This window comes from Cydia pomonella, chromosome 5 (assembly GCF_033807575.1).
Source record: "Cydia pomonella isolate Wapato2018A chromosome 5, ilCydPomo1, whole genome shotgun sequence".
NCBI classification, from domain to species: domain Eukaryota; kingdom Metazoa; phylum Arthropoda; class Insecta; order Lepidoptera; family Tortricidae; genus Cydia; species Cydia pomonella.
The window spans coordinates 2514050-2530885 of NC_084707.1; the positions used below are offsets into that span (position 1 = coordinate 2514050).

The following is a 16836-nucleotide window of genomic DNA, read 5'->3' on the forward strand; positions in this document are numbered from 1 at the left end:
ACAATAAAAATTTATAAATTATAAAACTTGAAATATTATATTAAAAAAAAAGTTAGCCACCGGTCGAGATTCGAACCCGTAACACTCGTTTCTAGCCGTCCGCGTCTTAACCCACTGGACCAGACGGACAGTGGCCGGCAACACGAAATTAGCGACCATATTCTGCGTCGAAAGAAAAACTCATGAAAACTCGAAAACACGCGTTTTCCCAAACATCACATTGGGGGTAAACAATCTAGATCGATTGTTTACCCCCAAAAACCCCCATATACCAAATTTCAGCAAAATCGTTAGAGCCGTTTCCGAGATCCCGGAAATATATATATTTATATATATACAAGAATTGCTCGTTTAAAGGTATAAGATATGTGATATCATATCACATTATTTTTGTAGTTTTTAATGTGTTTTGTATTGTTGCAGTCAATGATTTATTATAACTCAAGATTAGGAATGAAAAACAAATGTTTTTTTTTTCGGATTTTTTTCAAAATTTAGTTTTTTCTCAGTTTTATACAGAAAAATTTAATACTTACGTCAGACATAATGCCACTGATCATCCACTGATGACAAAGTCAATACAATGCCAGGAGGCCTACCGCGAAAACCGAAATTCGCAAATTGCGGGGGTCTTTATCTTTTACTCTCACTAAGACGTACCTAATTAGACTGACAGAGAAAAATGCCCGCAATTGACGAACTTCCATTTTCGCAACATATGTAGCCCAGACACTAACAAATTAGACGTGCAACCTTAACCTATTTGTTTAAATTCCTAATTAAGTACATATTGAAAAATATACAAGTTTAAAAAATACTTGTTTTTTTTCGGCTTTATTCGTTTTTATTGGAAGTATTTTTTATTAGTTGCAGAACTTAGATATTTGTATTGATATGCACGTGCTAATGAGCTCTCGCTCACCGAAAGAGAAACAGACAAGCTCATGTTTAACAAATAATATGACATAGATGAATGGAATGCGAAAATTAATCAAAAATAACAGATTTCTTCGTAGGTAAGTATGTAAATAAATAACGAAGTATTTTTTGTGCTCCTTATATATGAGACTATGAGTATCTATAGTTATATAATATCATTGGTTGCAGTGCGTCGCTTTGAATGTAAGTGACCATATAAACGTAGAAACGTTAGAACGTAGTGATTATATGCTCTTTGTAAGTGACAAGACGTCTGCTTTGACAGTTCTCATGTTATTTGATGTTCGTAATGTTATTTTTGTGCTTGTAAACAAAATTTAGACTATTTATTCATCAAATACACAAAACAGGAGGAACTAAAGTACCAAAGCCTAGACTAGAGGGCGTAGCAATTATGGAGACTTTGCTTGGTGCAGTGGGTCCCGACATGAGTCCGGTTTCCGGGTCTTCGGTGGCTGCAGGAGTTATGGCGACTTCAGCTCCTCTGATACCGGCCAAGGTAGGAGCATAGTTAATAGCATATTTTTCATGTTAAGGCCACCTTACAACTTCCTACTTTTAGTCAGCTACATTTGGAAACAGTGGCGGGGCAAAACCAAAACTTTATGTGGGCAAGGTACATTTAGCAAGGCCTTCTTGATGGCGCAAGAAATAACGAATACTCCGACGTGCGAGCAGGATGTTGCTGTAATACGCGCAGAGCGTTGTCTCGCTCAAACAGCGAAGCGACCTGCGAATCGGATGCAGTGTGCATATGCCACAAGCGACCGGCGGGCGGAGAGCGGCAAACATACTTTGGTCGAGCGCAATGATTATAAGTATGAAAGGCCTTGGTTTGCCTTGCCGCTCGCCGCCCTGCCAGTCACGTGCGTCCAGACCGTGGCCTTATAGTCAGTGTACTGAGGGCCTACCGCGAACCACGTTCGACGTGTTGCCTCTGTCGCACTTGTAAATCTGTAAGTGTGACAGGGAGACAACACGTCGAACGTTGTTCACGGTAGCCCTTCTTTAAGTTCTTCACCTTGTGTAGGTAGCTCAAGAACTAAATGTCTCGCTCACACTCAGGTATCATCAGAAGTGCGAGTGAAACAACAAGTGTCCGCTCCCAGTTACTTCGCGTCGCTCAGTGAAAATGCAGCACCTCCGTTCCGACGCCCGGGCAAGGAGGCGCGCCCGAGGATTCTCATAGGCACAGTATCTTAAAGGACTATGCGTCAAAATGGACCAAAAACCAACAGAGTTGAGAATAAGGTCATTAGATAGGTACTTCATTTCGTTCTATGGGCACCAAGCGGAATTCCATTGCAGAACTGCGATATTTGTATTTTAGTCAAAATGTAATCACCCTTATTACCTAGGAAATAGAGTCCACCGTTCGGCGAGAGCGGCGAATGGTTTGGCGCGCTCGTAGCGGTGCGCGAACATCTACCTTGTAGCAATTTTACTTACTTGGACTCTATTGCCTAGGTAATAAGGGTGATGAGTTTTTGACTGAAATACAAATATCTCAGTTCGCTTGATGCCCGTAGAATGAAATTAAGTACGTAGAAATACCTATGTAATGATCTAACTCTCATTTCTGTTGGTTTTTGGACCAGGCTCCATACAAAATTGCCCATGGTCCATTTATAAATGTTACATAATTGTATTAATTGTAAACAAAAAAATCTAAATCTACAATCAAGCATTTTAAGTGACAGCTACTCCATATAGTAACAAAATAGGCCAAGAGTATGTCGGGCCATTCTCATTGTTAGGGTTCCGTAGTTACTATTTTTTCAGAATATGCTAAACGGTGGCTATATTAGTAAAGTAGGTATCATGTAGGTACAAACATAGGGAGTACCTTCGCAGCGCTTTATACGTGTTTTTTTTTTCTATTTATTTACTAAGAAGAGAGACTTTTTTCAATAACTTGACAAGGGCTGGAGCGATCATAATCGCTACAGTTTTAATTGAAAGTATTTATTTAGCTTTTGTTTTACGACTTATTTCATATTTTTTGAACCCATGGTTCAACACATTTTTTTTTCTTTCGGAGCGATTATTTCCGATAATATTCACTTTATCAAAAAATGGTTGCTGGAGACCCCTATTTGTTTTGAAAGAGCTATCCAACAAGATCTCACACCGTTGGTTAGAAGCGAAAAAAATAAATTTTGTATGTACCCTCAAAAAAAGTTTCTTGTACTTTTTATTTTACTGTTCTGACGTCACGCATGATTTTTATGTATTGCTAGCACTAACGATCACGGAACAAAGCCGCGGACGGACAGACGGACGGAAATGGCGAAACTATCTGTCCTAGTGGACTACGGAACCCTAAAAATGAACTTTCATAGAGACCACCGTTTGAACTTTGAAGCGAGAGGTATAATAGTTTGACTTCTCTTTCGATCACAATTTTTGGCAATGTACTCAGCTCGGAATCTATAGGGTTCGTGCGCGTTGGAGGATCTGCCATCTTGTGGTCTGAATCGGAAACATAAACATGTACATTGACACTTCACACCAAAGCCACCAAAGCAAGTGCTGCCACCTACCGTTCTCGTACGTTTTCTTGTGCATAGTAGGTTCTGCCATCTTGTGGGTTACATTGGAAGCATAAACTTCACATTTACACCTCGCGCCAAAAGTCTGACGGTTCCTGTGCTGCCCTCTACGGTTTATGCACGCACCCCATATAGTCCGTGGCTTGGAGCTGTATTGTCCGCGCCATCTAAATTAGCTGTACACTGCCAAGCACGAATTTATAATAGATGTTACACATCGAATACGATCGTTAATTCATCTTTGGTTTTGTATTGAATGAACTTGGGTAGGTACTTACAAAGAGAAATTGAAACAGAGGTGTATTGGCAAAGAAAACTTTGTAGCGACGTAAATTTACTGCCATCTTTCGCACATAATTGAAACTTAGAACGACATTTGAATTTGATCCTTATTCTTTCAATCACATGTGTTCAATTTGTTAAATATCAAAAAGTGGCGCCATCGTGGCGTAAATTTACGTCGCTACAGAGTTTTCTTTGACAATACGCCTCTATTTTCAAATTATCTTTGGTACTTAATACTTATCTAAGTTAACCGTGTCTTAGGCACCATAATGAGCGAGCAGGAGGCTATACAGATGGTGGCGGCGGCTGACGCCCCACACGGACTTTGGAAGTATATCTGTAAGGACTGCTTTTATAACTAGCTTATAATTTAACTATTAAAAGCCAATTAAAATCCACATGCAAACGGGCCGTGAACAGGCCCGACTTCGGGCCTGGGCTATAACAGCGAAAATCGAAGTTCGTCAATTGCGGGCATTTTTCTCTGTCACTCTAATTACGTCTTAGTGAGAGTAAAAGAGAAAGATCTCCGCAATTTGCGAATTTCGGTATTCGCGGTAGGCCCCCAGGCCCGACGTCGGGCCCAACATCGGGTCCGTTTGCATGTGGATGTAATTGGCCCTATAATGTTGTTAATTAATTATACTTTTGGCTCGTTACAATCATCTTGTTAGAAATTAAGAGTAAAATAAGTTTTTGGCAAAAATTTCATTTTTGGTACAAGGTTTTATCGCTGACTGTACTTTTCTTTCCTCAAGTAACTAATACTCATCGAAACAATTCTAAAAACCCCAAACACAATTAGGTTACGTTGTTTTATCACAGAGTTCCTATGGCCACCTCCTGTCTCCATCATCAGATCATCTAGATGCTACCATAATATTGCATTGTCACCCGACTTACATATGTACGCAAATTTTCAGCTTCATCGGAAACCGAGAAGTGGGTCAAATTTAACTTGCAAGATTTGATTACAAACAGACAACGGTCAGGTGAAAGTAAATAAAAGCTTGTAATAATAAGTGTGCTTTATACTCGTACCTACAATCTATAATACACTCTGTCTGGTTGTTTATAAGCCAGGTACAGTCAAGTGTACAAATATGGGTGCACACAAGTTGTTCAAAAATATGTCTTATATATGGCTCTAAAGTCGACGAATTACGCGAGCTAAGGGACATATTTTTGAGTAAGTTGCGTGGACCTAGTTTGAGTAAGTTGCGACTGTTGCGAGGACCGTTGAGTAAGTTAGGTAGTAAATTGGCTAAGCACACTTGTGATTTTAATAATCTATGATATTTTGGGTAAATACTTGTCTTTACATTTCAGATAACTTTGTAGTGGAAAAAAATGTTACAGAAAACTTTAATCTGTCCGAGCGTCAGTTCCTTACGAGTCTCGTGTGCGAGGTAAGCTTCTTCAACAGATAATGGGATGTCCCTGAAGTAAAGAGACAAATTTATTTCCATAAAATGTAATATCAGGTAAACGTTAAAAGTTATAATTTTGGTTGAAAAATGAAAGAAAATTAATTAAATTATTAGATTGATATCGATTTTGCGCTCACAACCTCTTAAATATATTTTTTTCTTAAATTGTTCGCGGCCCGTCACCTTACGGCTTTTCACGATTTTGCAGCCACTCCTTTGGCCATACAAAATGTTTCGTCAAAAAATTGGCTTTTGATACAAGTTTTTGGTTCTATGTCACATCTATATGACTGAATGGAAATCAATGAATGGTTGTATGGAAATATTGCCTTCATGAACATCATTGGGGTTCGCCGGAACATTGGTTCAATAATCGTCAATAAAAGCCGAGTACTTTTTCCAGTTAACTTTCATAAACTTTTCGTCTCTCTTTTTACACGTATCTCTTGGTCCTTTATATGTCTAGAAGTAACTTGGTTCATATTACGGAAGGTGGAGATAAGGAATGGAATCTCCATATACCAAAAAGTGTCATCAAAAAATAAGGTCCGACCGAGAACGCTTTTTTTGTCTCGGCCGAGACCGAGACCGAGATTCAATGGGATTCTCGGCCGAGACCGAGACCGAGACCGAGAATTTATAAAATAGAGAAAAAATACGAATTTTGCACTAAAATTGTTTTTATAATCGAAATTCGACGATTTATCAGAAAAAAGTTATCATAATCAATTCCTAGCGCTATTAAACAGTATTTTTAGGGTTCTGTAGCCATAATGGCAAAAATCGAACCCTTGTAGTTACGTCATGTCCTATGTCTGTCGGTCTGTGCGTATGTCACAGCCATTTTACTCAAAAACTATACGGTATATTTTATAACCAAAGTTGGAACGTAGGTGTAGATGTATTATGTAAGTCGCTTCTTAGTTTCGAAAAAAATAATGTAAAATATATTTTCAAATATATACTCCGTATAAATGTAACAAGAAGTAAAAAAAAAAATCATGTGGCTCATCATTAGATAGATCTTTTTAAAATACAGAAAGGTTGCTAAAACGTTTTTTTTATCAAATAAATACTTTTGACATTAATCGATTTAAAAAAAAATTGTGTGATCCCCTCTAACTTTTGAACCGGGAGAGCAAAACCATTAAAAAAATTCTAAATAAGCAAATAATTTTTCAGGAAAATTATTTTGAATATGGAAGAGTTATAAAAAAAACTGATCTTCTTATTAAAACGACAAAAGTGCCACTAACATACGCTCTTTTGCTTGTACGGCTTTTTTGTATTATATGAAGGTACGGAACCTTCCATTATGCGTGGTCCGACACGCACTTGGCCGGTTTTTCAGTACGGATGTGCACAAAAAGAGGTAAAATAACAATAATCAAAATAAAGAGTTCTATATTGTAACCCAAAATATCCGCCACAGGTGTCGTTTTGTACTTACCTACTGCTTTGCTTTTTCCCTTTGACACAAATATATTTAGTATCAAAATATCCAGTGTCATCTTCCACTCACAACAAGTTAATCTAAGTTACATCCCGATAACAATATACACTCATTTATTCATCAATAACAACTACCACAAAACGAAAAAGAAACAAATGAACAAGTCATTACTTGCAACCGCGCCTATCCGATCCCAACACTTAGTATTTGATAAGTAATTGGCTTAAAATGTGGCTATGAAACCAATTTAAATCACAAAAAACGTCACACCAACCGGGCGATGCAACCAACGAGTGGCTTAGACCCCGGGGATCGTGCGCGGAAAATTCAAATTCACCAATGATAACTCATTGCTCATTCTCGGTCTCGGCAAGAATCTCGGCCCATTTTGGCCGAGAGCCGAGACCGAGATCTCGGCCCGATTTTTGGCCGAGAATGCCGAGACCGAGACCGAGATCTCGGTCGGACCTTATCAAAAAACCTTAAATAGGTGGCGCTACAATACCTAGAATACTTGAAAAAAAAAAACAAATCATAGACAGCGCACTTCACTCCGTCAATAACGCCTAGGTTCTTAGCTACTCTAGCGCTACTCTGGAGAGATTTGGAACTATTATTTATAGCTGACCACTGGACACTTTTGCATAAGTTCTGCCTATGGAGATTGCGTTCCTTAACTCTACCTTCCATAGTTCATATGTTTTTAAACTTAGATCGTTCCTTTTTCATTCTGGCGACAGACAGCGTTGATACTTTTAATTTAACCGCTGTCACTCTGACGGACGTGAACTTCTTATTAAAAATCGATTTAACTCGGTTAATGATTCGAGGTAGCGTGATTGTCCTATTTCTTCCCGGAACCTTCTTAAAACTAATCTCAACTGTTTCTTCATAATATCTTTTTATACTATATATACTAGTTTGTCTAGCTCTTCCTTGAAGAAAGTGTTTGAATATATCTTTTTTAATATGAGACTCGTAAAATAAAGGCAATTGTGAAAAACCCTATTAGCAAGTGCTTCATATTCCGATGCTTAAATTGGAAAAAACGAATAAGCAATAACAAAATTCCCGCTTGAAATGACAGACAATGAAACCATAGAAGCAATGACACCAAAACTTTACTATTGTTTTAATAAAATTTTCAGCCAGTAAGACTTAAAAAGTTGTCTCTTTACTTCCGGGACACCCTTTGCTACGCGCTACGTAATCGCTTAGTTGATTACATATCAGTTTCCCTATATGGGTAAAAGACCTCGTAGGTGGCCTCTACCTTATGCGATGGACTGACCAAATCAAATCTGCCATGGAGGGACCCCTGAACGCATTTGCCAGAATGACCTCCAACCGCGGAAAATAGCGAGACATTGTACGGGAAGCAGCATCTGTGCCTGATGTCAGCAGTTGACCACAACACTCTGCAAAGACTACAACGACAAAGAAGAATATATGGTAAGGTATATCAGCGAAAATTTTTCATAAAGGCGAAACGACAATAGGTCGTGAGGTGTCGCCCATGTGACCCCTCTGGAGTTACAGGCTACAGGCGCTTACGGGTTGCATTCTAAAGGAACCTGCCGTCTGCTTTTCACAACTTAATCCCAAGGATTGGCTTTTTTAGAAAGCGACCGCCCAACCCAGAGAGGAAACTAGCTAGCTGCCGCGAAGCGACGTATTCACTTAGGCTAGTTATGATTTGCGGTTCTGTCCAACACCACCGGTTGCTTTTTAGAGACGATCTTTAATGAAATGCCGATGCGTAAGCGCTGATTCGAAAAACTCTATTAGCGTTGCAAATACGTTGGCGCTAGCATTGGTTTTAAGACATAGTATTTGTGGCAAGATCTACATGTAGACGGCCGATCGTAATGTTCCTGTGTTATGTTTTGACCATCAGTCACATAAAACCAATAAATAGGTAGGATAGGTTGCTTCAGATGTCCGAAGGGCAAACTGTCCAGAAATCAGAGCCCATCGACTCAGTAAACGAGACAAAGATTTTCACGTTTCACGATATAAGTATGCTTAGGAATTTTACGATCTGTCTGATGTTACGATCGGCCGCCAAAATATATAGCCCTCTATTTGTAAATGTTCGAGGTGACGGACTACGCTGCGCAGCGTGACTTCACCGCCTTCAAGCTGGCGTTACTCATCACGCTGTACCTCGACACGCACAAGTACTTCAAGTGGTACTACTGGCTGTCTCCGAGCGAGCTGTGGACGTACTTCGTGGAGAACCTGATAAGACACACCATCGAGGTGGGTACAATGACCGTGACCGTAGATTCGCAGACCGTTGGAGAAAATGTTTTATTTTATGATTTTTTAAATTCCATTTAATTTAAATTGTATTTTTTTATTTAATGCATGTTAGTTGTAAGATGTAATGTTCTGAAAAGATGTATCTCGCCGAGTTTCTTGTCGGTCCCATATTGGGATACCCTCCTACAGTTTAGGAGGGATTCTTCTCGGTTCAGATATGTAGGATTAGAGCCGGCGTAGCTTTATTTGACGTTCATAAGCGCAGTTTAATATGCCTACTTGGAAAATGAACTATCTTTATATTTAAAAAAAGATGGAAGCGCTCCAATTCGTACTTGATATCGCTACTGTCGCTAGGAATCGCGAAATATTAAGGGCAAGCTCGGTTCTCCATACAAACGACCGACCGGTTTGGCCTAGTGGGTAGTGACCCTGCCTACGAAGCTGATGGTCCCGGGGTCAAATTCAAATCCTGGTAAGGGCATTTATTCGTGTGATGAGCATGGATATTTGTTCCCGAGTCATGGGTGTTTTCTATGTATTTAAGTATTTATATATTATATATATCGTTGTCTAGGTACCCTCAACACAAGCCTTTATTGAGCTTACTGTGGGACTTAGTCAATTTGTGTAATAATGTCGTATAATATTTATTAATATTTATTATATGTCTTTCCCATCACGGAACAATGGTGTTCCGGACCTTTGGGAGGCGTGCGCGGAGCCGAAGCCAACACGTAGATGCCCTTTTGACACTTTAATGAAATGTAAGGGGTACACCTAGCGGATGTTGCCCTTGCCCGCCTCATGGGACGCACGCAGAGGCAGCACCCGCCAGGGTGTAAGGACTACTTGAGGGTTGATGGAATCTAATATTTATTATTATTATTTATTATTAAACGTACTTAGTTACGCTCTCGTATTAAAACGGCTAGCTAGATTGCTCTGAAGATTTGTATTTATAATAGTATAGGGAGCGTGCATGAACTGTAGGAGGCAGCACAGGAGCCGTCAGATTTTTGGCGCGAAGCGTAAATGTGATGTTTAATGTTCCGATGTAGCCCACAAGATGGCAGAACCTATTGCACAAGAAAACACGTGACGCGTGAATGTACATGTTTATGGTTCCTATTCAGGCCACAAGATGGCAGACCCTCCAACGCGCACGATCCCTATAAATAAGGTATATCTAGTCCTGTAATTAGTGTATGTAGCTTCCGATACCATAGTTAAAAAATACAGCTAATTTAAATTTTTCATACAAGTGTTTTTGCTCTATTTCGTTTCTTTTATAAACTGGAGCTGTATAAACTATTTCCAGGACTAGATATACCTCATTTCATTATATGTGCAAAGTTTCGTTACAATGCAACACGTATAGTTTTAAAATAAGAACGAAACTCCGTCTGTATGGGAAGGTGAAATTCAGCCGAGCTCGCCGGGGACACTTACTTCAAAAGCGGGATAATTTTGAAAATAGCTAATACCTATTTAAAATGATTCACAGTTAGTTTCAGTTTCAGTAGACTTAACTCGACCGGGATATGGACCGTGATTACCTTTTATATTGTTTATGAGCTCCCGATATTTCGAGGCAGTTACATGCATCTTGTTCACGGGTAGAGATAGCGGGTAGGTGAGGGTAGACCGCGCTCAATCTACCCTTATTCGTGCGCGTCGGCTGCGTTCGCTTTCAACGTTACCACTCGTCACGTCCACACTTGTTGGTCTATCCAAACACACTACACTCACTCGCTTACCATCAGGTGATCCATCTGCTCGTTTGCCTCCTGTGTCATAAAAAAGTGTCACTACGCGTGTTTGATTCGGATATCAATGGTTTTTGGTTCAAAACAATAAAAGGTATCACGGTTCATATCCCGGTCGATTTAAGTCTAGCTTATATCTGTCTACCAAACCAGAAGCAGATATGTACTAACTATGCATTTTACCCCCTTATTCATAAACGTGTACTAAAGTTACGATGCCGCTGATCATCGTTTGTCCCTTTCCATCATACCAATACGTCGGAAAGGGACAAACGATGATCAGCGGCATAGTAACTTTAGTACACGTTTAGAATAAGGGGGTAATTATCCAACGGTTAGCATCTTGCTCGCTGTTGCTGCAGTCGAAATTGCTTCTTAGTTTAGTAGATATGTAGGTATTTGTAATTTTTGTCAAAAGCGGGTCCCATAATAACCTCATGCCGAGGTGTCAAGAAAATGGTTGAAAATAAATTACTTTTACATTTTCTAGGACTCCCCCGACGGACAGGAAGCGTTCGAGCCTGACGAGAGCTACGACATCCTGACGCACTTCCACGCCGCGTACGTGAGCAACCTGCCGCTCGTGCACATAGCCACCTTCGGCGCCACCCGCCTGCGGCTCAGCTGGCCCTTCAAACCCAAGTAGCAGAGGGTGCCAAAGCGAGGAAAACGCCACACACCGCGAGCCAGGAACAGATTTCGATGACCATCATCGCCTCATCAGATAGTTTGACGCTGTAACTCCCAAGGGAATTATAGCTTTTTATTTCACAATCCATAACTGCAGCGGGAACAATACATGCCTTTGTCCTTCAGTATACCTGCATGCAATAATTTCGAGCAAGTGTGATGAAAAATATCTCCTTTTCCCTTTATGTATTAATGTACAACATTACCTAGTCGTTTTTGATGAGATGTACAGTCATCTGTGATGCGCGCAAAAGGGTGTCATTTAGGATGCGCTTCCACCAAAGATGAGCAAGGATGCGTAGAGAGGGCTGTTTATTATGAACCATTAAAATCACTTTATTTACCTATTCTCGCTCAGCACAGCTCTAGTGGACGATATCCTATTAGTTTATAACAAAATATTGCTTACTATGCATCTTCGCACATTTCTGGTGAAAACGCAGCCTAATTCAACCTTTGTTGTATATTATTTTAGGCTGCATAATAAGGCATACAGTACTACAGTGTGTATTGTGAATTTTGGCAATCATTTTATTTTTGTTTAGTCTGAGATATCAGGTTTTTTATAATGATAAAAGAAATAGATTACAAAGACTGCTTGATTATAAACTGTAGTATTGTACTTTTAATCAATTGAAAATAATTTAAAGAAACCTTTACTTATTTAAAACCTTTATTTTAATTAAGCATTCACAGCACTTTTCAATTGCTCCTTCAAATGTTTCGGCAACTTCTTTTTCTTCCTTTTCCTGACTTTCCCCTCACTCACTCCTGCCTGAGCTTCTAACATTTTTGCCGATTTGTTTTTCTTCTTTTTGCACGACAAAGGATTAGGGTTGTGAGGCTTTTTCTTTTTAATTTGCTTTTTAGTTTCTTTTTGTTTGAGTCCAAAGGCTTCTTTCATAATTTTCAATGCCTCATTTTGAGTTTCAGTAATGAAAGGGTTGGCTTCTAGGGCTTTGCCGGCCTTGTCATAGCTTGCTTTTGAAGGTTTTTCAAAAGTTGGAGATTTGTTATGTAAATATAGAAGAGGCATACCAGCTTTCTGCCTTAGTTTTTCTTGCAAGTCCCTATCTTGTGTTGCCACTATGTAATGTTTTGGATTTTTTTTACCAACCATAGATAAAATACAGTTAGCTCCAGATATGGCTTCTTTGTGCCCACATTCATGTGTGCCAAATTGTTTTAAAATGGTCAGCGCACCATGAGTCTTCTTGGCAATCTTTTCTGTCTCAATTATGATGCATCTTGTGGTCAGGAGTTTTACTTGGCTGTTCAGATATTTGGGTACTTGCTCTTTTATATTAATGTGTTCCTAAAACAGTAATTTTAATGTAAATAAACATATTCTTACTAGTTAAACCATTGTTTCATTTTGTTGTTGTCACATGAACTCTTTCAAAAATAGACTAAATAGATACACATTTTAGAACTTTAAAAAGTGCAATATAAACAAGTGCTGTGATATACTTAGACGGATCAGCTCCAAGAGCTGCTAATGTGAAACAAAAAATTCTTGCATTAAGTGCTAGGTGAAGGCTAGATATACAATAAATACTATGGATCCATCAATGCGGTAAAAACTGATCACAATCTCACATTCTGTTCACGCAACAAGGCTACATATGCAATATTTATGCGATTTGGGAGCTATTAATCTAGATTTCCGTGATAAATATTGTGATCCATCACTATACTTGACTAGACAATCAACAGATATCACGATATTTGATAAATATCAAACTATACTAAATCACAGTATACATTATATGTCTAGCCTTCATCTTACACACACCGTACATAAGTCAGTAACTGATTACAGCGATGTGGCTAAACATTGAAGCTTTTTAGCAACTACTCATGAACATCCTTGTGTGTGATTTGGACATAAACAATTTATTTGTGGCACTGACATGTTGAGGGATAGTCACCTCATACAAAACATGTTGAGAGTAAACCTACTGCAAGATTTCTAATTTTTGCCTGTGTTGGTTGAAGCACTTAAAAGAAGAATATGTATGTACAGTTGTCAATATATTTTACATAACTGGGGCACATAATAAAAACAACTATAATGAGTAAGTAAAAAAATATATACACAACTTTGCAGTACAGTCAAGTGTAAAAATATGTCCCATAGGTCTTATTAGGTCTTATGTTAGCGAATTAAGAACTAATGGATATATTATAGAATATAAAAAAGAAATAATAAATAAAAATAAAATGGATGGGTGAAAATATTACAAAACCTAGGATCTTAAACCTAATATATTTTTTGTGAGATATCACACCAGAACCCTTAAGAGGTAAAGGCCTCTTCCAGAACCCTCCACTTCTTTCTGTCTTGGGCCTCCCACATCCAGCTGGCCCCTGCCAGTTTTGTTATGTTATCAATAAGTTGAACCAATATTTTTACACTTGACTGTATGTAACAGCCTCTTTAATACATTCACTGCCAGACAAAAAACGGCACACTACCCCAAAAACCGGTGGTCTATAGCTGTGTACAAAACAACTCGCCCCGCGGGTTGTCCTGAACAAAGTTCACGAGTGCCCACCAGGTGGGTTCCCGACAGTGAATATGTTAACCTGTAGTATATCATGGTCCTAACACAAGGTCAAATTACCTCCAAAGGAATTTAAACTATTAAATTGAACAAACTCTTTGTTTTGTTTGATATTAAATAGCTTGCTATTAAAGGGCTTACTTGCGTCAACCAACACAGGGTCGACACAGGATGGTGTCCTGTTGGTCATGCTAATGCAAATCTCTCCGTGAGGTTGATGTCAGCAAAACCTGGCATGGATCTGCCTCTGGACAGCGTGGCATGCTCCTGTATTGGAGGCCGAGACTCATTTTGAGTCAGCACACCAGCCATGTAAGTAAGCGATATTAAGAAAAAGAACAATTTTATTTTCTAATACCATTAGGCGGGTCCACACCGAGCGAGCATATGCACAAGGCAATTTCCTCACACACAAACCAGCGAGTGTAGACGTGCCTCGGGCGAGGAAAACGCGCGCGCCGTCTCGGCCGAAGCAGGTCTACACTGGCCGGTTTGTGTGTGAGGAAATTGCCTCGCATGTATGCTGGCTCTGTGTGGACCTGCCTATTGATTCAAATCTGACTGGGCCACCAGAGGTTAAACAGGTTTTCAGTAGCAAAATTTTGTCATATCTACAGCAGCTACAAAATATACTATAATAATAAAGGTACCTAGGCTAGATTACTGCTCGGTGTTGGCGGCGGGCTCGGGGAAGTTCTCCTGCCAGCGCATGCTCTGCTCCTTGAGCGTGAGGTGCGAGTCTGCGCTGTCGGCCTCGGGGTCCGGCAGCTCCTCCGCCGGCACCGCGATGTCCTCGTCGGGCAGCCGCTCCGCGCGCCACTCCTCGTCTACCATGTCCAGCAAACGCCCGTTGCGACGGTATTTACTGTCCATTCTGAACAATTAAGACAACTTTAAAACACGTATTTATTACCCACGTGTGGTTTAGTGACCGAGCAGTAACCTAGACCGGGTTTTAGCAGTAGAAAACTCACGGTGAAAGCGGCGAAGCAAAATGTTCCATCAATCAACACTTGATACGGCTGGTGGAAACCGAAGTTGTTGTAGTAGAACTTAAGATATTTCTGGACTTTCTTGTAACGAGTGATTTTCATTTTGATGGCTTACGAACCTGAATTACGAAGAACCGTTTACAAATGAGAATCAAAGGCAAAACATTCGCACACAATCATATCACGAACCCACGCTGTTATACCATATACCATAGACCATTTGACAGCTGTCACTATATTTTTTTGCAATTCGTGAAATTTAATAAAATAGATTCCAGTTATTTGATTATAATAGCGTCGTGTAAACTAGGTTTAAAGCCTAATTTTGAAACCATAAACTAAAACTTATCGTTTTTTAGCGTGACGTATCGGATTCATAGACAACTTTTTTGTGAAACGTCTCGCTCTCTCGCTTCCATGTTTGTTCGTGGTCATTTTGCATTTCTGTGCTAGATTTTCCAGATTAGCATTTAATAGATGATTTTATTCGTGTAACTGTGTAATTAATGAAATTTGTGACATCAAGGCGACCTCGTGAGGACTTGTCGCCCAACAAAAAGCGATAAACGGCGATATAATAACAGGGAGGGTACGTCTTGTTTCATGTCCTTATAATCTACTAAATGCGTCATTTTATCGAATTTTACAATAGATCGGTATTGTGTCTGTAGATTTAGGTCTACAATTTAGTTTTGTGTAACTTAGGTATTACGGGGTTAAGGAAAATGTTGCGTTGAGTGTTCTTGAAGGCCTCCAGCTGATTCGGCCGAGGGCGTCACTCGGGGCAATTGGAGCTGAGACGAGTAGGAAACGTATTGATACGGCCAGATACGGTTAGTCATCATCACAACAGACACGTTTTCGATTGCGTCTGATAAAATAAAGTGTAACTCGTAGTTTGTGATGTGGAAAAATGTGCCAAATAGTTCATGATAAAGTGTCAAGTCCTTTTGTTTCTTTGTGTGAGCATGACGATACGTCGCTTGATAATGATCTTGTTTACCGTTCTGTATGCCAGTTTACATTATAATCCTGAGCACACAGGCTCTTGTTGATTACATAGTTTTTCAACTGTTCTAGTAAGATTTGTGAGGCTAGAGAGCTGGTTCCTCAGCCATATTCCTTTAATTAATTGCATTAAGAGGTTCTTTATTGGTTGTTTGTGTGGCAGCAGTGTGATTGAAACCCAGTCAATGGTTTCTACTTGTGTTTTTGTTGGATTGCTTGCTGGTGAGTATTTTATTGCAAATCACTTCACTTTCAACAGATACAAGGAATATTGATATATTCTTAGTAGTGATAAGATGAGATAAACAAAGTTTTACTATGGAAAATTATACAAAAACTCAACTTCAATTTATCTAAATACATTTATTGTTTGTTTTTCTAGACAGCTGATATTTATGAGGAAGTTTACTTTATATTGTTTTACGTCCAATTCACTAAATAATTTAATTCTTGAAATTAATCCTATTCATATTTGAAATAAGACTGTAAACATTCATTGCAAAGTTAAATGTAATCAATTTTATTATTACTTTTTTGGTGCTAATTATTTGTGTAACTGTTGGGCTAAGAAAAATGCAGTTTTTTTCTTTGCTGTAATAGTATTAAAAATAATATTCTCAGTCGGAAAAATTTATGATATGTAGTTGGCTAGCTTCACTTTCTTTTGGAATAGAAAATCCTGACTTCAAAACTTGAAATTTACACTTTTATGTAACTTTTCTGCCACAGTTACTATGAAAATATAAAATATACTTTGTTTCTTTACGTATTTAAATTTGAGGGTAGATTTTGTGTACTTTTAAAACAAACTACCCTCAAATAGCTCTAAGCCAGTTGGGGTAGATGAAAATGTTACATGATCAAATAATGTAAGTTAAATTCAGTT

General features: G+C 39.0%; 4 protein-coding genes and 1 long non-coding RNA gene across 6 annotated transcripts in view; 2 read left to right on the top strand and 3 right to left on the bottom strand.

Annotated features, from left to right (window-relative positions):
• Positions 1–16836, bottom strand: part of LOC133518436 (uncharacterized) — a 107971-nt gene that overhangs the window by 83095 nt on the left and 8040 nt on the right. The gene's annotated exons all lie outside the window — the stretch shown is intronic.
• Positions 1110–11910, top strand: LOC133518429 (uncharacterized). Its single transcript, XM_061852115.1, has 6 exons — positions 1110–1438; positions 2005–2128; positions 4038–4115; positions 5106–5185; positions 8760–8921; positions 11184–11910. Exons 1-6 carry the CDS (start codon positions 1334–1336, stop codon positions 11337–11339), a joined length of 705 nt encoding a protein of 234 aa, XP_061708099.1. The 5' UTR covers positions 1110–1333; the 3' UTR covers positions 11340–11910.
• Positions 12039–15063, bottom strand: LOC133518428 (rRNA-processing protein UTP23 homolog). Its single transcript, XM_061852114.1, has 2 exons — positions 14925–15063; positions 12039–12698 (listed from the first exon to the last, which is right to left on the bottom strand). The coding sequence occupies exons 1-2, from the start codon at positions 15042–15044 to the stop codon at positions 12066–12068; spliced, it is 753 nt and encodes a 250-aa protein (XP_061708098.1). The 5' UTR covers positions 15045–15063; the 3' UTR covers positions 12039–12065.
• On the bottom strand, positions 12559–15151 carry LOC133518433 (anaphase-promoting complex subunit 13). Of its 2 annotated transcripts, none has more exons than XM_061852122.1 (3): positions 15062–15151; positions 14601–14824; positions 12559–12698 (listed from the first exon to the last, which is right to left on the bottom strand). In XM_061852122.1, exon 2 carries the CDS (start codon positions 14821–14823, stop codon positions 14611–14613), a length of 213 nt encoding a protein of 70 aa, XP_061708106.1. In that variant the 5' UTR covers position 14824; positions 15062–15151; the 3' UTR covers positions 12559–12698; positions 14601–14610. The 2 variants fall into 2 exon arrangements, with proteins under 2 accessions (XP_061708106.1, XP_061708104.1); XM_061852120.1 differs by lacking the exon at positions 15062–15151 and adding an exon at positions 14925–15046.
• Positions 15326–16836, top strand: part of LOC133518431 (ras-related protein Rab-5B-like) — a 38971-nt gene continuing 37460 nt past the window's right edge. Inside the window, exon 1 of the mRNA XM_061852117.1 lies at positions 15326–15531. The gene's annotated coding sequence lies outside the window, so the exon portion shown is untranslated. The remainder of the gene's footprint in view (positions 15532–16836) is intronic.